This window comes from Spermophilus citellus (assembly GCF_964194105.1).
Source record: "Spermophilus citellus genome assembly, chromosome: 1".
NCBI classification, from domain to species: Eukaryota; Metazoa; Chordata; class Mammalia; order Rodentia; family Sciuridae; genus Spermophilus; species Spermophilus citellus.
The window spans coordinates 288363098-288386836 of record NC_138182.1 but is presented as its reverse complement, the minus strand read 5'-3'; the positions used below and the strand labels follow the sequence as shown (position 1 = coordinate 288386836).

Genomic DNA, 23739 nt, shown 5'->3' with positions numbered 1-23739 from the left:
TGACCTCTGCCTGTGGGTTGGATGTCTGCCGTGCTCTGCTCTGCTGCTGACCGAGGCTGGGTCCCTGCATCTTGTCCTCCCTCATCTTCCATGGTGAGTGGGGACTTGGGTGTAGGTGCAGCCCTTATCCACCACCTATGGGTCTTCAATACCAACATTTCACAAACTCTTGGAAATGGATACGTAAAATCCCAACAGAAAAATCAGCATATGACCCACACAGGCAAGTCGCCATGCAAGAGAAGCACGTCCCCGTGAATTTGGAGAGGCTTTCATCTCTTCATAATCCAAGAAAGGAAACCGTGGTGGGAAATTGAGTCTTCACTTAGCAGATTGGCAAAGTTCAAAATAAAATGGGGAAAAGCATCTAACGTGTTCAGGAACTAAGGGGATTGAACTATATAACACACCAATACAAATATGGAAAAAATAATTAAGGGAAATGAGTCAGTGTTCTGCCAGTTGCCAGAGATTTCTCAGATGCTGCAGGCTCTGACTGTCCGGGTCTCACAGGAACAACTGAGCCCTCTAGGGACAGTCCTGTCCAGGGGGCCAAAACCCTTGCACCAGCTGTTGCACTGCCCAAGTGGACTCATGACCAGTCCAAACTCACAAGGGCAACGTGAGACTGAAAGGTCTTCGACTGAGCATGGTAGTGCTCACTAGGGCTCCCTGGGCATGCTGACGGACAGGTGAGAGAGAAAGAGAGATGTTGTCAGGACGATGGACAGATGCGAGGTAGATACATGATGATACATGGTAGGTGACACATGACAGAGATGATGGATAGACAGAGAGATGATACATAAATTATACTGATAGATGATAGAGGTGATGGCTAGATGGATAGATACATGGTCAATAAATGATGATCATAATAGACGAAAGATGTTATAATGAAAGATAAATAGGTGGGATAGATGAGTAGGTGATAGAGATTCATCCAATGAATGGATGATAGGTAATAAGTAGAGATAGATGATAGGTAATTGATAGATGATAGATGATAAGAGAGATGACAGATAATATATGATAATAGAGATGAAGGATGAATAGATAGTAGATGATAATAGAGATGATGGATGGATAGATGATAGTACACAGATAATAGGTAAATGTGATGGACAGATGATAGGCGATAATAGAGATGATGGATGGACACATGATATACATTAGGTAGATGTGATGGATTGGTGACAATAGAGATGACGGATGGACACGTGATATACATTAGGTAGATGTGATGGATTGGTGACAATAGAGATGATGGATGGACACGTGATATACATTAGGTAGATGTGATGGATTGGTGACAATAGAGATGATGGATGGACACGTGATATACATTAGGTAGATGTGATGGATTGGTGACAATAGAGATGACGGATGGACACGTGATATACATTAGGTAGATGTGATGGATTGGTGACAATAGAGATGACGGATGGACACGTGATATACATTAGGTAGATGTGATGGATTGGTGACAATAGAGATGATGGATGGACACGTGATAGACATTAGGTAGATGTGATGGATTGGTGACAATAGAGATGACGGATGGACACGTGATATACATTAGGTAGATGTGATGGATTGGTGACAATAGAGATGATGGATGGACACGTGATATACATTAGGTAGATGTGATGGATTGGTGACAATAGAGATGATGGATGGACACGTGATAGACATTAGGTAGATGTGATGGATTGGTGACAATAGAGATGACGGATGGACACGTGATATACATTAGGTAGATGTGATGGATTGGTGACAATAGAGATGATGGATGGACACGTGATATACATTAGGTAGATGTGATGGATTGGTGACAATAGAGATGATGGATGGACACGTGATAGAATACAGGTAGAAGTGATACTAGATGATTGATGGTGATACATGGATGACAGAGACAGGCTGCATGATGGATGGGTGATGGCTAGGCACACAGGTGGGTAGGTAGGTAGGTGACAGACAGATGGTCTCTAGAACACTCACTGGTCATTGTTAGGGCTCTGGTATCTTGTGCATCTTCACTGGCTGTGGTTCTGGAAGCCACCACAGGACAGAGCGTAGGACTTGCTCTGAGAGTAAAGGTAGGCTGTGAAGTCCAGCACAGCACAGTGATGTGCCTTAAAACCCCCCAGTTGGGGGCTGGGGTTATAACTCAGCGGTAGAGCACTTGCCTGGCACTTGTGAGGTACTGGGTTCGTCCTCAGCACAGAAAATAAATTAATAAATAAATAAAATAAATATATTGTGTCCATTAAAAAAATCTTTTAAAAAAAGAAAAATCCACAATTGTGAGCATACCTAACAGTCGTAAGGAGTGCTGTACATAATAAGCATGGGTGAATTTTAAAGTCATGCTTGATGGTGGCCTTCTGGGGAAACAGTGGAGATGAGGAGGATAAACACCTGCACATGCTGACATCGCACACATCAATGTGGTGTGGAAGTGCACTGCGTCACCAGCGTCTCCCCCAGGGCCAAGCCAGATGAAGGTGAGGAGACCCAGTCCCTCCAGGAACACGGGCCCTGTCCTGCATCAGTGGCCTGGGAGAGAGCCAGGGTGGGGCCTCTCAAGGCCCCCTTGCTTGACACCACACTGAGGGGAAAGTGCTGGCCAGTGTCACTGCACAGAACACTCCTGCAGGAGAACGCCAGGGCGCGTCCACGCAGGGGTCACCAGCAATGCAGGCTGCCTGCAGGAAGACAAGGAAGAGCCCAGGTTGTTTCAGCAGATACAGGAAACACTTGATGGAGCTCCGTGTTTGTTGAAAGCTCAGAGACGCCAGGAACTTCCTTAAGAGTGGGCAACGGGGGGGAGGCCTGGCAGAGGGCAGCGGCATGCCCTGTTCTGCCTGGGTCTGTGGTTTGTATCTCCAAGAGCACGTTGACTCCCAGCAGAGAAAGGAGAAGTGACTCTTGGCCTCTGCTGGGGACCTGGCAGGACGCACTAAGGTCAAAGGGTGCTTCTGGAGGCGTGGGTTTGAAGGCGAAGCAGAGGGAGGGTGGAGACTCACGCAGGAGCCTCTCTCCCTCTGAGGTGGCCGACTGGGCTCTCTTGTCTTTTCCAGTCTCTCAATGGCTTTGCCCTGGTTGTGAGTGCGGACGGGATGATCTTCTACGCGTCGCCCACCATTGTGGACTATCTGGGCTTCCACCAGGTACGTGAAGCCAGCCGCGGCGCCTGCTGGGTGCTGGGCTGTCACCTTTGCCCTGCACAGTAGGAAACAGCAGAGACCAGCCTTCACAGGCCGAGCCTTGGCAGGTGGGTCCCACACGCTCTGCCTAGGGGCTGTTTCTCCCCTCAGTCTGCAGGAGGCTCCAGATGCTCAGCAGCCATTGTCTACTGCCGTGGCTCCTCCTGGGTCTCCTCACCAGCCTGGGTGGGGGTGTCCAGACCTGGACAGAGAGCTGGGCTGGGCTGAGGGGCCTGGAACACTAGCTTGGAGGGTGACATCCCAGGAAAGGGTACCACACAGAAGGCCCCCTCTGAGGCCCAGAGAGGACAGGGAGCTTTTTTTTTGTTCAGACTCTGGAGGGAAATAAAAGTCCGATGGGAACTCAAAAGGTCAAGCAGAGAATCCACGTTTCCCCCTGGACTTGCTGGGTACTCAGAAGCATATCTGGGGCCCTTTAGTGCATTGAGCAGGCCACCCCACAGAGACGTCCCCACTGGAGAGAAGGGACACAGTTCTGGAGCAGGAAAAGCCATGAACGGAGGGGAAGAACCTGGGACACAGACACCCCAGCAGCTGGGGAATCAGCAGTTGGAAGGAATCAAGGGCTGAGGAGGCAGCTCTGAGTAGGAGACCACAGCGACCCCCCAGGAGCAGCAGCCATGTGAAGACAGCCCACAGGCCACAGAGGGAGCTCGCAGACTCCCCACCCAGCTGAGAGGCCCTGGCCCAGGTTGGCGGAGGGCACTGAGGGTCAAGGGCTGGCCAGAAGCAGGCCTGTTTGCAGGGGGGCCGCCCTGGAGGAGGCCCCTGGTGGCTGGGCTTCCCAGCTGAGCCTGTGGGGCAGGACGGCTGGCTCCTGCCTCTGCCAGTATGGAGGCACATGAGGGGTGGTGACAGTGTGTGGAGTGATCAAGACCAGCACCTCTGCTGGGCAGAAAACCAGGCCTGCACAGAGCCAAAGGCAGCAGAATCCAGGATCCGAGCATGTGGGTCCCCAACATGTTAAAACTCAAGTCTGCCTGAGGCCCCTGAGGCCAGCATGTCTTTTACTTAATTTCCAAGGAAAACTTAATTTCAAATAGTTTCCCAGAACTGAAATAGCTATAGCAGTTCCTGGCCCCCACCTCTGAATTCAACTTCCTGCCACCTGAGTCCAAGGCCAGGCTCCCTGCAAACCGCAGGGATCTGGTGACCACCAGGCCTTATCCCGTTGTATTCCTTTCCTGTTCTAAGCCCCCGGGAAGCTGTGTGGAGGACATGCACACTCACTTACACCCTGGGGCACCTCTCTCCCAGGACACAACCACGTGTGTTGGTCGCCCCTCTGGACACACCCATCACTAGACCTGGGGCAGTCCTACAGCCCTGTGTAGGACCCGACGGGGGGACTATGTGCTGGACCTGCGGGCTTCACAGCAGCTGGGGGGACACAGCACAGGGGAGGCCGGCTCTGCAGCTCAACAGTCACCTGTCTGCTCCGAGCCTCGCTTCCTGTTCATGCACCGGGCAGTGTCCACCTCTGCCTGCTCCTAGGAGCCACGGGGGGCCCTTGGCACTGGCAAAGGCTCTTGCACCTCAGGGGGAGGGGCCAGCTTTTCTGTCTGCTCTTGCTGGCCTGGGGTGCCTTGGACCTGCCCTGTACTGTCCCCATGGTCTGCTGCTGGGAGTTTTCCATCTTCTGGTGATGCACCAGATCTCCAGGGACTAAGGTGGCAGCAGAGTCCCTCATCCCTCAGGTGACACCAACCCTTGAGCAGTCTGAGGGTGTCTGCCACTCATGCTCCGATCCTCAGATGTCACTCTCACAGTGGGAAGTAGAGAAGTGTCTGTCAGGAGGTCAGCTGTGACTTGATGCCTCCCTCACTGTGGGGTGTCAATTCTCTTCACAGCATAGAGCTTGTGGACATGGACAGGTGGGGACATAGCCCTGGATATGGGCCCTTTGGTTGCATGTGCAGGGTCTGAGTTGGCGCTGGGCCCCTGCCTGCCTTCTTCATGCTCAGAGGGACCTCACCTCTTTCCCAGTGCCTTCCCCCAGCAGTCCATGAGCTCCATAGCACACCAGGAGCCGACTCCCAGGAGTGTCCCACATAGGATTTGGCTCTGGGGACAAAGGAAGGTGCAGGAGGGTGGCATTGATTCCCAGTTGGAACTGATCTTGGGATTATTGTTTCCTTGGAGCTTCATTATCCGCCCCCCCCAGTGTTAGAGGTGGAAAACAGCTTTCCTTTATTTTAAAGAAATCGTTCCCAAATGCCATTAAATCAGGCTTTGCAGAATTTTCATGAGATGCCACAACAGCTTGTGCTCTTGAAAACATCTCATGCAGAGCACTTTGCCAGAAGCCAGGATCCGTTCCCTACTGTGGCAGCCTGAATGCTCTGTCCCTTGTGTCTTCGTGCCCAGCAGGCCTGTGATGAGAAGGTGGGTTTAGATTCCTGACACTCAGGAAGCTGCCAACCCCTCCTGGTCACTGTGGCAGCTGTCCCCAGTGAGCCATCACAGATAAGACCAGCTCGGTGACCCCTGCAGCTACTACTCTGCAGCCAGGGTCATGCTTATACAGAGAGGTGGAAAGGACAGACTGCAGGAAGGGATCATGTGTCCGAGCTAGGAGCTGGTTTCACTGTGCTAGCTTAGAGCTGCAGGCTGGCTGCCCTGGACGGCAGCACCCATGCTGCACTGCCGAGCAGTGGCGTCCTTCTCTCCCTCCTTGAATTTATTCTCTGGACACTGCCTTGTGGACCTGCTCGGGAGGTCAGGTGGGACATGGGCAGTCAGATGTGCCCAGCTAGTTGTGAAAACAGAGCTCTGTCTGTTCCCTGTCTGCAGGCTTGCCTTAACTGGCTGTGCTGGGCCTCTCCCTGGTCTGTCTGTCCCCAAGTGGTTAACTGCAGACCCCACACACCCCTTTTCTTATGAGAGAGACTGGGGTGGCCTGAGAGTGTTGGGGATAAGCACCCTCCAGCAGTTCTGTGAAGCTCAGAGTCACCCACACACCTGTGGGAGAGTCTAGTGTGAGTCATGGGCCCACTTTTCACCTGCCCTGCATCACGCCTGCCTGCTGCTGGGGGTCAGCACCCCACTTCCTCCAATCCAAACTAGGAACAACATCAACAACACACAGTAGTTCCTCCACTCAGAAGATATAAAGCATTAGGCCAATCCAGGCACCACAAGAGCTATACCATATTTTTGGGTTGGAGACATGACATAGCTATTAAGATGCCATTTTTGTGCAAACCAAGTTACAGAATTGATGAAATTATAACAAAAACTTGATAACTTTTTGGTGGGCATTGACACACTAATTCTAAAATTTCCATGGAAATGCAGAGGTTAAGAATATCCAAACTATCCAGAAGAAGGAGAAGGGAGAAGGAGAGGATGACTGCTGGGCACTTGTACTCCTGGGGTCACAGCTTCACAGGCTATAGGCCACGTGGATTGCACTAGGTCACACAGACCCACCAGCAGCAGTATTCTGAGGCAGAGGGCCTGGGCTTGTGGTGAGCGCTCAGTGCTGCTGTTGGCAGGAGGAAAGGGCTCTCTGTTCAGGAGAGATGCAGTGCCAGCCAGACCCGATGGGAGGAAGAGGGATCTCATCTCCTCCTTCACACCACATGCAGACCACGGAGGCACACATTCCCGGAAGGCACACAGCAGGGCAGAGTTAGGAGATCCGTGAGGAAAGATCTCTTAAGCAAGACCAAAAGGCAGGAGTCGGACTGTGCATTCCCTGCAGAGTTGAGTTGAGTCAGCCAGAGGCACGCAGCCCAGGCCCAGGAGGAAGAGGCAGATTGGACGGTGACCACGAGAAGGACAGTCTGGCAGCACACACCTGCATGTGTCCAGGCCTCCACATGCAGCACACGGCACGCATACGTCTGAAGACCAGTGAGTACATGCAAAGACACTCAGTCTGGATGACACCCGAGTTGCCGCAAACAGGAGGCCTGTCCACCTTGGTGGCTGTACTGGGACAGACTGAGCTCCAGGTGTCACTGAGGGAGTGTGTTCTGGAACCTGCTCACCCCGGGACACAATGGCCACCTGTGGCTGTCCCCATGGACCTGTGGCATCCTTTGCGCTGGCCAGTGTGAAGCAGCCAAGCATTTACTGCAGGAGAACAGCCCAGCTGGAGTGTGGTCACACGGCCAAAGCACAGCCTGAAAATGAGAACCTGCCACCACGCCTGAGCCAGCCTCAGTGGTGCTGTGGGCAGGACCGACCCAGAGGACGTAGCTCCCCACTGCTGAGCCTTGGAAGATGGCAGAGCACCTGAGGTGGGGCCCAGACCACCACTGGGATAGAGGGGCCTTGAAAGGCCAGACCCTGTCCCCTCACCTGGCCCTATCCACTCACCTGGCCCTGTCCACTCACCTGGCCCTGTCCACTCACCAGGCTCTGTCCCCTAACCTGACCCTGGCCCTGGCCCCATACTTGGCCTTGGACCCTCACCTGGCCCTGGACTCTCACATGGCCCTGTCCACTCACCTGTACCTGTCTCCTCACCTGGGCCTGGCCCCTCACCTGGACCTGCCCCTCAGCTAGCCCTCTCCACTTAACTGGCCCTGGGCCCTCAGCTGGTGGTCACACGGGAGTGCTCTGCCGGCCCAGAGCTGCCTGTACCATCTGGCCCACCAGCCTGCACACTGCTCATTCACAGAGCTCCTGAGGAAGCACAGAGCCACCAGCTCTCCAGGGAGGCCTCCGGGGGCCACTCCCACCATGAGGAGTCTCTGCCCATGGCCCCAGGCTACCCTCCCCAGAGCCCGACTTGGACAACCCTGATCAAGGACAGCGGCACATCTGGGCTGCTCTCTGCCCCTTCTCTGCGAAACCCTGGAGCCTGTGGGCGATCGAATCTACCTCTCAGTCATGGCCACAGTCACAGCCAGGCACCCTGGCCACCCACCCCTCCAGGCCAGGGCCACAGGTCTGACCACAGAGTTGCTGGACCCCTGGAAGAGACGGCAGAGCTCATCCACTCTGCGTGAGTTTACTAGTCACATTCATAACAGGGAGCTCCTTCCAGGGGACCTTCTCTCCATAACGTGGCTGGCCTTTACAGGTGGACCTAGGGGTTTTGCAGTTTGACAACTGGAGTGAGAGTCCCTGGGATAAGTCCCAGTTCAGGTGAAGGCCCACATGACTTTTTCCATGTTTCAGACGGATGTGATGCACCAAAACGTCTATGACTACATCCATGTCGAGGACCGCCAGGACTTCTGCCGGCAGCTGCACTGGGCCATGGACCCCCCCCAGGGGCTCGGCCAGCCCCCGCGCCCAGACACAGGTGGGTAGGCACTCGGAACACTGTGCACACAGCTGACACCTCTTTTTCCTCTGCCACCATGTGGGACTCCACACTGGATCCTGCTTCCCAGAGACCTCCCCACCCAGCAGTCCGACAGTGGGCTGGTCACACGGCACCCTGAGTGGCTCCCGAGGGTGTCTGTGCCCCGGCCGTTCTGCTGTGCTCTGTAGCCAGGCCTAGGACACCCTTTGTGGTTGGCCCTCCACCCCTATGACAAGAACTGGAGGTGACTGATTTATAAAGAAGGAAGTTTCTTAAGCTCAGACCCGGTGCTTCGTCATGGTTGTGGGATCACTGCTTTCAGACCCGGGGGGGCAGCACATCGTGGTGGGGACTGCTGGAGGAGCAAAACCACTAACCTCCTGGCCGTGATGTGAAGAGGGAGAGGGAGGCTGGTGTCCCACTGCCCTTCAAGGACACGACCCAGTGACACCAAGGCCCCAGCTCTCAGAGCTACGTCACCTTGCAGTGGTACCACGAGCTGGGGTCCGAGCATGTGTTCCTGGGACCCTGGGGACACAGACTGCAGGCACCTTGCGGGCTGGAGACCCAGTCCTTGCCGCCTCTTGGGGTTGCGTAGTCTCTGGCTTCACAGACTCCCTCAGGCTCCTGTCTGCCAGGAAGTTTCTTGGCCCAGTTTACAAGATCTGAAAAAGCCCCTGGAAATGTTGGCTCTCCAGGGTTGGTGCCCCTTACCTATGGGGAAAGGTGATGGTGGACTTGGAGGGGTCAGGGCAGGGGTCCTGGGGTGGGTGGCATCTCCCTGGGATCCCGTTCACTGCATCTTTCACACACACACACACACACACACACACACACACACACACTGATAATTCCAGGAAAGGCCTCCAGCTCAGCCTCATGCAGCAGCATGATGCAGCTTGCAGAGTTGGATGAAAAGACCAACCTCAGGCTTCTAGAGCAGTGAGGTCTTACAGATGTGGTAAAGGCAGGGGACCGTGAAGGTAGACCCTCGTTGCAGCGGTCTCTCCAGGACTGCAGGGAGTCAGGGCCACATGGAGGGCTGAATGGCTCCCACACAGTGTGAAAGCCCATCTTGGGCACATGTGACTCTCTCTTGGCCAACATCTCCCAGCCTCACCACCACTCCCTGGGCTGTCCTGCAGGAGATGACAGTGTGCTGCGGAGGCTGCTCAGGGCCCAGGAAGGGGGCTCTGGCTCTCCCACCGAGTACTCAGCCTTCCTGACCCGGTGCTTCGTCTGCCGCGTGCGCTGCCTGCTGGATAGCACTTCTGGCTTTCTGGTGAGTGGGTGGGACCTGAGCGGGACCTGACCTGCAGCCCGCTCTGGCTCCCTGACACCTGGGTCCCTCCTGCCCTGGTGTAGAGGGGACCCAGCATCCTTGGACAGAGAGGAGGAGCCCTGGTTGGGTCTCCAGAGGCTCCACGTGTCCCCTTGACACCACCAGGTGTGAAGGACTGGTGAGGGGGGCAAGTGGGACCCACTGCAGGTCACAGGCAAAGCACTTGGAAATGGAGGTCACTTTGTGTTTGAGGGGAATTGGGCCTTACCTAAAGCCGTTCCTGACACACCCTAGCCTTCAGCAGAGTCTGCTGGGACCTGGGGAGTCCTGCCCAAGCCTCTGGTTGCCGCCTCTTCCTTCACAGACTTGCTCTGGGGGCTTCCACTTCTTGACCCATTGTGTCCTCTTCCAGCTCCTCACCGAGAGGGAGGCGCCCTCCTCCTGGGAGTAGCTGAGCAAGGGTCCTCCAGCCCACGCCCACCCCGCAGGCCCCCCAGCGTTTGCCTCTGTAGAGCCTGCACCTGGGTCCCTGCACCTGCCCACTCCTCTGGTTCATGCTGTGCTGAGAGCCATAGGGCCCTGCCCTCCTCCCAGGCAGCCACCAATCAGCACCTGCAGGTCTCTCACCCGAGCCCTGGCTGCACAGGACCTTGGGGCTCAACTTCCAGGCCTGTGCCAGGACCCATGACCAGGGACTCCTGTGACCACTGCATGTCACACCCTAATAGGACCGAGGGCTGGGGGTCCCACCTCCCTGGGCTCTGGGGTGTCCTGTCTCCCTGGACTGTGGGCTCTGGGGAATCCTATCTCCCCATTCCTCACCTGGACATTTGGCTCTGGGGGTCTCTTCTCCCTGACTTTGAGCTCTAGGGATTCCCCTCTCCCCATCTGGACTGTGGGCTCTGGGGATCTCTTCTCCTCACCTGGACTCTGGACTCTGGTCTGGTCCTGATAATTTAGAAATGGAACATTTAAGCTGAAATATCCCTCAGAGAACCACCACAATTGCTACCGGGCAGGCAGCTGGTGGCTTAGGCTCTCGTTGATGGCAGCCTAAGCCAATGCACTGGTGCCACCTGTGTGCATGCACACAGCCATGAGCGCTCACACAAGAACACCCTCGTCCCTGCAAGGCGACACCAGTCACAGAGCCACCAAGGTCACCCTGAAGGCCTGGGTGGGGCTGGTCTGCAGGAGGCAGACCCACAGGTGGGCGGGGGGCCCAAGGCTCCAGAGCAGAGCGTCCTCCACACCCTCCCAAGCCATGCTTCAGCTGCCCTTGCACGCTGAGCCGGGTTCCTTCTGAGGCTGTGAACGCCCCTTTCCTTCTGCTTTCACCTGCCAGATGATGCAGTTTCAAGGGAAACTGAAATTCTTGCTGGGACAGAAGAAGAAGGCACCATCAGGAAGCATCCTGCCCCCGCGGCTCTCCCTGTTCTGCACCGTGGCGCCAGTCCTCCTGCCAGCCTTGGCAGAGGTGAAGATGAAGGGTGCGTTTCTGAGGGCCAAGCACAGGGTGGACACCACGGCCACAGTGGACCCCAGGTGAGCAGGAGTCGTGGCAGCACAAAGCACCTGCACGTGTGGCGGCCGCTGTCTTCTTAGTTCATTTCTGTCAACTCGTGTGTCACCATGTAGGTGACAGCCATTAGGAAAGACTGTTTCAAACCCTCATCTGCAGACACTAGCTTCCCATCCTGCCCATCCTGATTGACCCATGCTGGCCTGCCAGAGAGCCACTCAACACGAGGACGTGCCTTGGCCTGCCGCGCCTCTGGGCCTTCTTCCTCGCCCGCCTCGCGTCAGTGGCCCATCCGGGGTCAGCGGCTGTGCTGCTGCAGGGCCCTGGTCCATCGAGCCTGGTCCTGCCAGGCTTTCTGAGCTTTTCAGAAGTGGAAAACACCCAGGGCGAGGTTTTCTGGGGCATACTGTCTGCTGTGTCTGAGAAGGGGCCACCTGTGTTTCCTGGGAGACTTAAAATGCAGTGCACAAGAATGGGTTTTCCCACTCGCCTTTCCCCCGAGCGTGGGAGATGACTCCTTGGAATCCCATGTGGGGGCTCTGTGTTGGCAGGTCCCCAGTCCCCAGCCCCTCCTCCGGCCTCAGTGAGCTGCAGAATACTCCCAGAGCACACTCAGAGCCAGGGCCACAGAGGAGCACCACAGCCAGTGTGGCTTGGAGAAAATGGTGCCAGAGGCGTGAGGCTCTCCAGCACGGCCTCCAGTAGGCACCCCAGCTCTAGCCAAAACCACCTGGCCTCCCCCTCGCAGCAGCTGTCCAGCTGTCGGATGCTCAGGGAACAAGGGCCCTAGCATCTCCTCCTAGAGGCCTGGTCCCTCCTAAGGGCAGTCGGGCCTGTGGACAGCACTCCTGGGCCTCCTCAGGGCTGTCCTCCTTGCCCCTCTTGTTGGATGGGCCTCACAGAACTGGGCTGGCCCCTCTGCAGGTCCTCAGGTGAAGGCCAGAGACCTGGTCTCTGTCACGAGTCAGCCTCTGCTGTGCTCAGCCCTGGCCCTCGGCCTGTCCCTTCAGCCTGCAGCTGCTCTCAGAAATCACTTGTGGACCTGCGTTTCTGTCTGTGGTTCTCCACTTTGAAGGGCAGCCAGGGCCAGCAGGAAGGAGACTTTAGCAGGCCTCTGACTTGGCACATTGATGGGGTGGGTGTGAGCCTGCTGCAGCTCCCAGGAGCCATCAGCTAGGGCCCCCCACAGCCTCCAGGCTGTGGGCTCTGGAGAGGTTCTGGAGAGACTGCCTGCTCCTCCCTGGCGTGGCGGGAAATCCTGCCCCATCGTTCTGCCCTTCACCCTCTCGCTGCAAGTCCTCCGGCTCCCCCTGGGACAGGAGCAGTGTGCTGGGCTGTTCACAGGGATCCAGCGAGGCAGACTGGGTGGCACTGCTCCTCAGACATGCCTGCGGAGCTGCTCTTCCTCATCTGGCTGTGCTCCTCAGCTCTCCTGAGATTCATCTAGATGGGCCCAAGAGCCTACAAGGGCTCAGGCCTGGGGCTCCACCACACCAGCACCTGCCTGCCCAGCAACTCAGACGACTGTCCTCAGTCCTCGTCCACGGAAATGGGACTCAGCTGGGTCAGGGTCGGCCCACTGGACCCCACAAAGTTGTGGGTGCCTCATCGCGGGCCCTGTCCAGATGCCAAGGCTGGAGGCCAGGGCCCAAGGTCTGTCCTTCTGCAGGGCCTCACTCACCTCCCGTCCCTCTGGGAGGCCCTCGGTGAGGAGATCTGGTGGCATCTGTGTTTCCCCCCACACCTGGGTCCCATGTTCCTCCTCCTCATTCTGTTGTGTGCAGGGCGGATGGAGGGTGGCTTCCAGGACAGGCTCCAGCCTGGGCACACCAGGTCCCCTTTTGTTCTGCCTGTCTGACAGGCCTGTGCCCATCCTTACTGCTAAGGATGAGAGAGGGGAGCCCCCAGGGAGGGCCACCCCACAGTGGAGAAGGTGCGAGGGCTGAGATCAGGCCAGGCCAGAACCCGGCTCTGCTCAGGCAGTCAGGTGGGGGCAGCCTGGTGCCTGCTGGACTCACTCCGAGGAGCCCCAGCTGCACGCACCACGTTCTCCTGCTTTCTGAGTTGAGCTGGGTCTGACGCAGGGTCCTGGGACTCAGCCTAGGCTCCTCTGGAGCTAACCTGGAGAGCAGCACCCCTCCCCAGCAGAGGGCGCAGGTGTGGGGTCCCTGTGGTCGATGATCGGGCAAGGGGAGGCACCGCGGGGGACCCCACACTCACAGCCTTGTTAAAACCCAGGAGGATGAGGGACGGCCACCGGAGAACACAAACCCACCAGTCTCCCCCCGAAGGCTGCTCTGGGGCAGACAGGCCTGCAGCCAGATGACAAATGTTGTCTCCCGACAGGTTTGGTGACAGGCTGTTGCCTCGCTCCACACTTGGAGCCACTGTGCGATTCTCTTCCTCACGAATATTTATTTCTGATGCAGAGTGGACACTGGCTGCACTTTGTGACCATAGACTCACAGTGATGAAAATGGGGTTCCCAGGAAGTGCACACTCCCCTCAGAAACCCTGCCTCTCTGGCCTCAGCTCCCCAGAGGGAGGGAGACCCAGCCAGGTCTGGGCGGAAGTCCTCTGGTATCTTCTGTGGTCAGCTCCAGGCCCTCAGCTCCTCCTCTAACAAGAAAACAGACTATGAGGAGGAGATTGTGGCTGTCACCACACACCTCCCCCAGAGCCGCGGCCGGTGGTCTCAATCTGCTCACACTGACTCTTCGAGAACTTTGTCCCTGGAGTCCACTGTTCTCCTTGTGGCCTTCCAAGAAGACGTCCAAGCCCTAAATCAAACGCATGGTGTGGGCAGATCTACCTCCAGAGCAAATTCCTTGTCCTGGCTCAAAAAATGACGTGTCTCAGATGGTCTGGAATCTGTCCCTGATGAAGGACCTGGCAGTCTGTGGGAGTAAGCGGGTGGGAACTCTGGCCCCCTCCTCAGGTGACAGTGCCACCGTGTGCCTGCCCCATCGGCACACTCATGCCACTCGGCTCTTGTCTCCACAGGGCCCAGGCCACCACAGCTCTGTGTGGACCAGACCCACGTGCAAAGCCCAGCTTCACTGCAGGTACTTCTTGAAGTTCCTCTGACGCCCTTCCCACATGGGCGAGACACAGCGTGTCCCCTGGAGAGCTGGCTCCCTCAGCCCTGGGGATCTGTGGAAATGCCCCTTCTGAGGGTGGTGGGTGGCCCACAGGGACAGTTGCCCTGTTGCTCTGGTCCTACGGCTCAGGAACTTGGGGGCCACACTGCACCTAGACCAGGGCCCTCCAGGACCCCAGTGACAGGCTTTCCCTCTGACCCCCCGCAGGAAGCAGCAATGGTGAAAACTGCGTTCCCCTGTTCAGGTCACAGATGGACACTGGCCACTGGACCCGGGCTCCCAGCAGGGCCCTGTGCCTGTGCCTCAGGGGTGGCCCTGAACTCATCCTGGACCCCACAGGGGCTGCAGGGTAAGTGGTACAGGCCACCCCACCCCGCCCCTGTCACCATGGAGGTCAAAGAGAGAGGTGTGGAGAGGAGCCAATGGTGGCCTTGACTGCTGGGAGAGGACCCACTAGGTCTGGCCATTGGTGCTGTCCACACAGCTCTCAGCCTGGACAGTAGGGAGGAGTGGGCTTTTCTTGGAAACCCTCTGCATTCCCCATCCCGTCCACACCACCCGGCGGCCCCTACCTGCCACTCTGCCCTGACCAGTGGGTCTGCCTTCCCAGACTGACCACCATGTGTCACCCTCAGCCAGTCTCCTGTGATGCAGGTGTGGTCCCTGTCACGCCTGGCCTGGCCACAGAGTGGCTTTTCAGTCTGACAGCCTTCCCACCATCACAGACCTGACCGGCGGGTGCTGCTGGACTGGCCCATGTCCCAGAGAAGTGCCTCCTGCGGCACAGGGTGGGAAGCAGGCCGGGCCTGGCACCAGCCTGCCCCCCTGGAGCCTTCCTGGACTTGGGGCTGCGGGAGCTGAGGTGAAGGACAGGAGGGGGCAGGCCTGCGGGCTGCTGGGTGGCTGTCAGGGACCACCTGGCCTGAGGCCTGGCCTGGAGCTGCCCCTGCACATTGAGCTGGGGTTTACCAGTACAGATTTACCCCAGCACCCTTCCGAAGAGGTCGACCCCAGGGGAGGCCCATCAGCTGTCACTCAGCCCCACACTGTCTTGCTCTGCAGCGACGGGGAAGACGCAGAGCAGGAGAGAGCGCTGAGCGGCTGTGCTGCAGGGAGAGGCCGGCGGGAGACACAGGCACACAACTGTTGCTGGGAGACGCCAACACCCATGAGGCATCCCAGCTGGACGGCAGACAAGCGAGACAAGCCGAAGCCACAGCCCACCAGGATCGAGCGGCCATCCATGCGCGGTGTGTCCCACGTCTCCTGCATGCCTTACCCAGAAGCCCAGGGCATGCTCAGTACCGGTGGCACAACCACCTTCAGAAGTTCACCCCTCTCGCCCCTGCCAGGCTCTCCCCACAGTGCCTACTGCAGCAGGCCAAGCAGACCCCTACGGGACCTCCAGCAGGAACAGGGGCATCCTCCCTGCCACACCCTGCAGAGTGGTCTGGAGAAGAGGCTCCCTGTGCCCGGAGCACAGTGCTTCCCAGCTGGGGGCTACTCTACTGAGGATGCCAAGTTGCCTGGCCTGCTGGTGTCCCCAGGGGCCCCACGCAGTCCAGCACTGTTGCTTGAAGTGCCAATCAAGATGGAAAATGACTCTGGGTCTGAGGACGCAGTGGACATCTGCACCCCCAGCCAGGTATGGCTGGGAGCCAGCAACATGGCCAAGAGACAGCTGGTCACTTTTCCTACCAGGATGCACCTGAAGACAGAGTTGGACTGCAGGCACCAGATCCACACCCCGCGCCTCGTGCATGGTGTGGTAGGGGCTCACCCCCACAGCCAGGCCACCACTGAAGCCAGCAGGGAACTTGTTCCCTTCTTCCCTTCACACTGCGCCTGCCTGGAGCCAGAGCCTCCCCTCCACCTCTGCACACCCAGCTGCCCCGAGTACCAGCACCTGACTCGGGACTGTGACTGCAGAGCTCCCAGGGCTGCTGCTGTGGTCAAGCGCGAGCCCCTGGACTCGCCCCCATGGGCTGCTGCTCCCGGCCAGGGAGCCGTGCCCAGGTTGTTTCCCCAAAGCACCTCAGCCTTCCTGCCCTAACTGTGGCTCTCCAGCAGGTCAGTCTGTCCACACTCAGTCCACCCTGGCTGCCTCCCCCAGGGTGGTGCCTGTGCTGCAAGGCATTCTGGAGTTTGTGAAGTATCCCAGGAAATCATACATGCCAGCTGGAGTCTATTCAAGCAGGATGGTGTTTCTCTTTGAGAAGTCAAAATGTGTAAGGGAATGGCCCACATCCCTTGCCCCCAAGGCCACCATCAGAAGCTTCCAGTGATGTCTCATGGCCTCCTGAGCTCCCACCCCTGCCACCTCCTGTCTGTGTGGACATCTGAGGCACACAGACGACATGTGCAGCAGGCCTCACTGGGGGAGGCTGAGCCCAGCCACGGGCAGGATCTGGAGGTTGTGGGCACCAGGTCCTCTGCAACTCCAAGCCAGGGCTCCAGGCCACGCCTGGCATGGAGGTGGATGGGTCCCTTCCAGGAACCTCCCAGCGTTCTCTGCGGGGCCCTGAGGACCGTTGACTCCTCAGGCCTGGGTGTCTGGCAGTACCCACGCAGCCAGCCTGGGAGGCGCAGGCAGGCTGAGGAAGTTGTGCCCTCCAGGGTGTCCAGTGTTCCTAGATGCTGCAGCCAGCATGCTGGAGGACTCGTATGGTGTCCACTCTAGGAATTCGGAAAGAGAAGGTCTCCATAGCCCAAGTTTTGCCTGTGTGGCCCCCTCTTCCTCGGGGACCACTGGTCCTCTGAATGCCTGCCCGGATCTGGAAGTGCTAAAGTCTGCTGGGCGTGCACCCAGGCTCCACCTCCTAGGTGTCCTCATTGGTGGCCTGGGGTCAGTATTCAGCTCCAGCTTAGAGCAGAGGCTGTTGGGATGCACATCTCCTTTGTCAAAACTCGGGTTTGTTCTGCAAGATGGGTCTCCTGCCCAGCCCCTGGTCTACCTGGTGTGTAAGGAGAATTCGCCTGGGGCGGGAATGGGGCTGACAGTGTCCCACTCACCGCCTAAGCCAGGGTTGAGAGTGGCCACTTACAGCCTCTCCCTCTCTGCCCAGCCCTCAGCGGCCTTTCAAAAGGTGACATGGGTGCTGCTCTGTCCTGGCAACCGGAGGACTCCTGGCCTCCACTCCTGCCACCTGGCACAGAAGTCAGGACGGGACGCCCAGCTTCTGCTCAGTCCACTGGCCCAGTGTCCCAGTGTTACCCAGTTCTGCCCCACACAGCTTACCCCTGCTCTCTGGGAACTTATGGATTTAGTCTTAAGAGTAGAAGTAGATCCAGAATTTTCACTTTCTTCTCTAACCAAATGCCCAGCTCCTGACTGTGGAGATCCCTGTCCCATCAAGGTGACAGAATGCTCCCGTCAATGGCCATGCCACCCTTGCCTGCCCAGAGGGCTTGGCCCAGCCAGGTCCTCCTCATCTCCCGCCCTTCACCTGAGGGCTGCTTGCCTCCCAGAGAGGAACCAGCTCTTCCTCTGCAAGGGCTGACAGAGGGCAGAGAGCGCTGCAGACAATCAACACCTCCTGTGTCCTAGAGCCAGGGAAACCTGAAACAATGAGATCAAGAAGATGGAGCACGGGATGTCTCACGTTTGCCAACAGTAGCCAGACACCCCTTCTCCCCTGCACCACGTACCTACCAAGAGCTGCGGATGCCCGAGGCCTGGACAGCCCCGCGCAGAGGGCCATTTGACCCGTATTCCCTCTGAGAGGACCAACAGAAGTCAGGCGAGGGCCACCTGGAAGGCCATGCTTTGTGGACAGAGCTCAGCATCCACTCCTCCACTCTGCAGGCTTGATATGTGGGGACACCCATGTGTGCTGTGGACCTTGGATATGTGGGGCCCACGCTGTGCCTGGGCAGCACCTCCCCCTGCCCTCCAGTCAGAAGTTCTATAGCTCAGTCACCACGTGCCTCCTGAGAACCGGTGAGGGTGTGTGACACTGAGACGCAGATGAAACGTCCTCAGAACCTAGAGTGCCTGGCCACTCCTTAATGTTCGCCACGCCCTGCGGTGCACTTTGTGCTGCCCAGGGCCTCGAGACCACTCAGCCATGTCTCACACACTGCCTCTGTCACACTTTTGCAAAATCTATGTAAAAAGTTGCAGGTGCATGTGCGTCCAGTGTCAGTGGAGCCTACGTTTCCAGACAGAGTAACTGTTTCCTGCCACAAAGGGGTTGCGTTCACAGTGGCACCCTCCCCAGGTGGAAACGCTGGAGTTAAGGGCACAGCAAACACCGCACCCTCACCAGGCCCTCCCCTGCGTCCCTGAGGGTTGGGGACCCTCTGGGGCCTCAGACCCCCAGACTTGGGCTGTCCTGTAAGGGCAGAGCTGAGGGACCCTGTCAGAGGACACTGGTGACAGGTGTGTGGGAGGGGCAGGCTTTCACTCCCTCTGGTCCAAGAGCACCCCCGATTGAAGGGTTTCCAGACCCCTGGGCAGAGTGGTGGTCACCACAGGCCTCGCCACCTCTCCCCCAGGGAGACGAGCCAGGCCCCTCTGCTGGGATGGCTCGGCCATTTGCAGGACCCCAGGTGCACTTCCACCTTCCCAGCAACGGCCGGTGGACCTGAGGGGCTGCTCCACTGGCCCGGGCACTGCCCCAGGTGTAGACTGTGGCTGGGAGACAGGGCAACAGCCCCTCCCATGGCAGCACCTGGCACTGTGGCTTCTGGCGGGTGAGTGGGCAGCCACTTCACAGGCACTTGTCCCTCTCACACATTCTGTTGTCACTGTGGAGCCCCTGCTAAAAACTAGAGGGCCTGTGCCAGGTGCCCGGGATCCATGCAGGAGGAGCACAGGCCCAGGGCATGGTGTCCTGTGGGCAGCTGATGGCGGCCACAGGAAACACTTGAGCTCTGTGCTGGTGGCAGAGCACGGGCGCTCTAAGACAGAGTGGTGGGGTGGCACATCCTCACGGGTGGCTGCACGTGGGGAGGCTAGAGCTCAGGGCAGGAGAGGCAGGACTGGGTGTGGGGTGCAGGCCCAGCCTGTGAGCCAGTCTCCCCGGACCAGGGGAGCCACGCTGCCGGGGGCAAAGGCTGGGGGACCCAGGCCTCCCTCCAGCAGGCTGAGAGAGGCAGGGTCCTGGCCTCTCCACCCGGGGCTGTGTCCTCCCACCCTTGTCACGCTTGGGTCACTTGCAGTGTCATTCTCCCACATAGCAATCTCTGCTCAGTTACAAACACCCAACCTTTTCTCTCTCCTCTACCTTGTCTTTTCATTGGGGGGTATTTTCCTCATATCATACAGCCATTTAGCATTTTCACACAGAATTTGGTGTCTTCATGGCTTTCTGTGTCTTTGTTACTGTCTCTGGCTGTGGCTTCTGACAGAACCCACGCTGTCTGATGTTAACGTCACCCCGAAAACTTCCTCAGGCCTTACTGGCTGGCATGCCAAAGCCCCTTCACTCCGAGCCCTTGTTCTTCATGTGTACATACCCGTTTCACTGTCTTTGACCCATTAACCTATGACCTACGTCCAGATTAATAATGATTTTGAGCATTTCCCCCTCTTTCAGTTCAATTTCCCTGGACCTGGTCCCCCTTCCTAGCCTTCTCTGGAATCCCTGGCACTCTCCTCCCTCTCCCACCTCCACTTGTTTGGAAGCTGCAATTCTGTCTCCTTAATGGCTATTCCTAACAACATGGGACAAAGCAAGATCTCTGTCCTCCCAGAACCAGGCCCAGACCTCAGACACCTCAGTACTCTCCCTCTGGCTCCCGAGCAGCCCCTGGGGGGTTGAGGAAGCACCAGGAAGCCTCCCAGGGTGAGGAGGGGAGTCCAAGCTCAGTGCTCTCTGGGCCTTCCCCACTCCTAGTCCAGCAGTCAGGCAGGCCAAGAGGGGGCCCTGGTCCTGCACTGACGATGCTCCACTGAGGTCACTCCACTGCGGGAGCCAGAGCTCTGCCCCGCTCCGCCCTGTGTGGGTACAGAAGCCCAAGCCTGGGTTGTAGGCCATTCACATGCTCACGGGGGGCAGGGCCTCTGCTCAAGCACCCCCTTCTCCATTCTTGTTTCTGCCATGTCCTCCTGCGCTTACCCGTGACTCAGCTGACTGCACAAGGACACTTGCTGGGTTCACCTAACATCCCTGGGTGTGGGGAGGTTTCTCTTCTATTTCATCTGCTAAACACCCAAGAAAGTTTTTTTTTAATGCCTTTATGTAGCATTTATTTTAGATAATACTGGATTCTCAACAAGTTTTATTAGACTTTTTCCAACCTGAAGGCAGATTTAAACTATCTGCATCTTGCAATATGTCCCAAGAATTAGAGACACGATGACAACCACATCAGTTCCGGTAAAAAGAAGAAAGTAGGAACATCACACTGTCATGACTTAAAAATTCATAGGCTTGAAGGTAACTGCTGCCCTTGAGAAGAGGGAAGAAGATGATCCCCATCATGGAGGGCTCGGACAGAGGAGGGAACACAGCTCCCACACTCAGCCATTGGTTGTTCATGAACATCAGAAGACCCTTATCATTATTCACATCTTCTGCTTAAAAAGAAGGGGGGCTGGCCAATCTGCCTTCCAGGCTCACTTCTGCCTAGAGTCGGGGAAAGCACACAAAGACAAGTGTTTCCTAGGTATCGGCAGACCACAGGCTGGAGGAGTGGGGCTCCAGGCGCCGCACTCGGCCATCTTTACAAGATGATCAGATGCAACATGATGCTCAGCCAGGTGGGTGAAACCACCTGAGCCACGCTGTCGCCATGCCAGGGTCCTGTGACCTGCAGGTTCCCACAGCATTTAAAGACGTGTGACAGATTAAACCAAAGTTCACCAGAATTCCTAGCCAGGGTGTCAGACATCAAGTAGAACTTCCTCTTGGTAAGTACCTCCTCCACACCGAGGTGTGCTCTCCATGCAGAGGTTCACCTCAGGACCACAGCGCTCAGGAGGCACTCTCACGGCTTGACAGTGACAAGACGGTCACTTTATGTGGAGTGACACTAGTCTGTGTGCTAAGAGCCAGTTCAGAGACCCTGAGTAAAAACCCAGGCATGCTGAGACCCACCCACCATCTGAGAAATGAGTATGAAGACTGTTTCCCACCCTAGAGGCAAATGCACAAAAGGAGCGGCACTACTGAGATACAGCTGTGCACGCTCAGGTCCCCACGCTCCTGCAAGGTGCAGCTAAGATCGGCTGGCCTCTTCAACCTGAAGCAGGAGCACCACACATCGTCAGCACTAAGTGCCACGGAAGGAAGAGCAGAGAAGGTGTGTGGGCGTCTCTAATGGTACCTTTCCCTGTCCCCACCCCACGGGCCAATCTCAGTCCATTCCATGTGATTCCAGGTCATGCGTTCTACATGTCCTGCCAGCTGCGGCCGAAGAGGCTAGAGTCCACAGCCTGTAACGGTGGCCAGCTGTACCTTATGTGTTCTGAAGAGAAATGCTGTAGTTAAAGAGGGGTGAGCTGGCTCACAGCAACTCATCACCACCTAGCCACAGTGGCCACGCTGTGTCTACTAGACGTGTATGGCTATTAAACTGCTGAGGGAGCACCCCGGAGACCATCCAGAGAAGCTGGGCCTCGCCAGCCCAATCCTTGAACACACGACCCACGTGAAGATGGTGTGAGCTGAAACAGAAGCACCTCTGTACCTGCAGTAGCCACCACAGCCCTGCTTCACCACAGATGGACGCTAGGTCACGGGGAGTGCTTCTTGCTTGGTACTCTCTCACAAAGAAAACTACATGCACCAGTAAACTGAATCTCATGCAGGATGGGGACCTCACCAGTGTGGAGTTGGAGCCTCTACCATGAGTGACACAGTCCACCTATGCCACCCGGAGGGGAGCGGAAGCCTCTTAGCTGTTTAAAGGCATCTGGTGTCAGCACCTCAAAGAAGAGATGTTCTGAAACAACTCCTACAAGAGTACCAGGGGCCTGTGGGCTCGTCTTCACGAGTAACCCAGTGTCCATGGCTTCAACCTTCTGCCCTACTGTGGGGGTAGGTGACAAGATTCATCAACACAACAGCCTCTAGCTGTTCTCTGAGAAGCTTGTGTGATCGAGGTCTTGGCCCATACCCCAGTTCACAGACAGTCTTGTCCCTTGGGGAGCTCTTCAGGACAGGCATGGGTCTGAGGGCTTGCTGAATAGCAGCACATGTACTGTCACCCAGGGGCTTTGGGTGGAGGAACCTCACTGTCCTGCTCTTGTCCCCCTCCACAGAGTGCACAGGCTGCCTCTGACAGCGGCTTCCTACACAGGTGCTAGGAGTCTTCTGTCTTCCAGTCTCTCTCCCCCCAGCATTTTAAGAGTGAATGGGTGCTTGTTTTTTGTTTTTGTTTTTTACTGGACCTTTGGGGTCTTGTAACTGCTTTCCTCTTTCCTCTGGCAAATAAGGCATTTGATTGCTATTGAGGACAGAAAACTTGTCCTTTCATTCTGGTTTGCTGTTCAGGTTTTTCTTCTACATCTTTCACTGGCAGTGCTGGCTGTGCTGCATCCTGCTCCTCCCAAGCCTCCGTGCCCTGCTCCCCAGCAGGCCACTGGGACTCCTCCAGCACTGAGGCCTCTGTGGCTTCTGTGAGCACGCACCAGGGTATGGGGCTGACATCACTGAGAGGCCACATTGTCCTAGGGCAGTACTGTCACCAGGCGTTCAGAGCCAGGGCGCACGTGCCTGCTGCGGCAGCATGCTGTAGCACTGTGCATACATCCAGAACAGCTCCTGGTAGTGCTTCATGTACTGGCTCTTTACCCCACTGCCCAGAGGCATGGTGCGGTCCTCCACAGGGGTCTATTCCAACCCCATACCTGCGGGAACCCATGACACAGAGAAAGAGTTTTAATTAATATTTTTTGGCAGCAAGGAAGAATTTAAACTTGCAGTAAGACAACTCATCTCTAAGCATCCTGGTTAACTGAGGAAGGTGTGAGAGCTGTAAATCCAAATCCTACCAAACCAAGAGAGAATGGTTATGCACTAAATGTCTGTTTTGAAGTAACTGTCCTAAGGCTTTGGTCATTCTGGCAAATTTTCTCTTAATCTCAAAACATATTTACAATTATATTTTCAAATATAATAGAGGCATTTTATTTACATTTATTCATTGTTCAACTAGTTGGTGTTTTCTGAAGTTAGTAGATAAAGAAGGTGAAATCATAAAGTGAGGTTAGCTGTCAGCTGGCATGCCACTGTGGTGCTGCTGCCTGCTGGTCAGCTGGCACAGGCTGTGGTTGTAGTTGCGGTGGTACTTGGGGTACCTCCTCTCCCTGCCATCTTCGGACTCTTCCATTTGAACTACCTTGGCTGGTCTTCAAGAAGTGCCTTGCTGTCTAGCAGCTGGTAACACAG

The 23739-nt window shown here is 56.7% G+C and overlaps 1 protein-coding gene across 1 annotated transcript in view; it reads left to right on the top strand.

Annotated features, from left to right (window-relative positions):
- Nucleotides 1–16637, top strand: part of AHRR (aryl hydrocarbon receptor repressor) — a 101492-nt gene extending 84855 nt beyond the window's left edge. The window contains exons 5-11 of the mRNA XM_081289223.1: nucleotides 3087–3176; nucleotides 8367–8493; nucleotides 9642–9778; nucleotides 11124–11323; nucleotides 14304–14365; nucleotides 14609–14750; nucleotides 15464–16637. Coding sequence (XP_081145349.1) covers nucleotides 3087–3176; nucleotides 8367–8493; nucleotides 9642–9778; nucleotides 11124–11323; nucleotides 14304–14365; nucleotides 14609–14750; nucleotides 15464–16454 — 1749 coding nt within the window. The 3' untranslated portion in view covers nucleotides 16455–16637. The remainder of the gene's footprint in view (nucleotides 1–3086; nucleotides 3177–8366; nucleotides 8494–9641; nucleotides 9779–11123; nucleotides 11324–14303; nucleotides 14366–14608; nucleotides 14751–15463) is intronic.
- Nucleotides 16638–23739: the final 7102 nt, after the last annotated feature.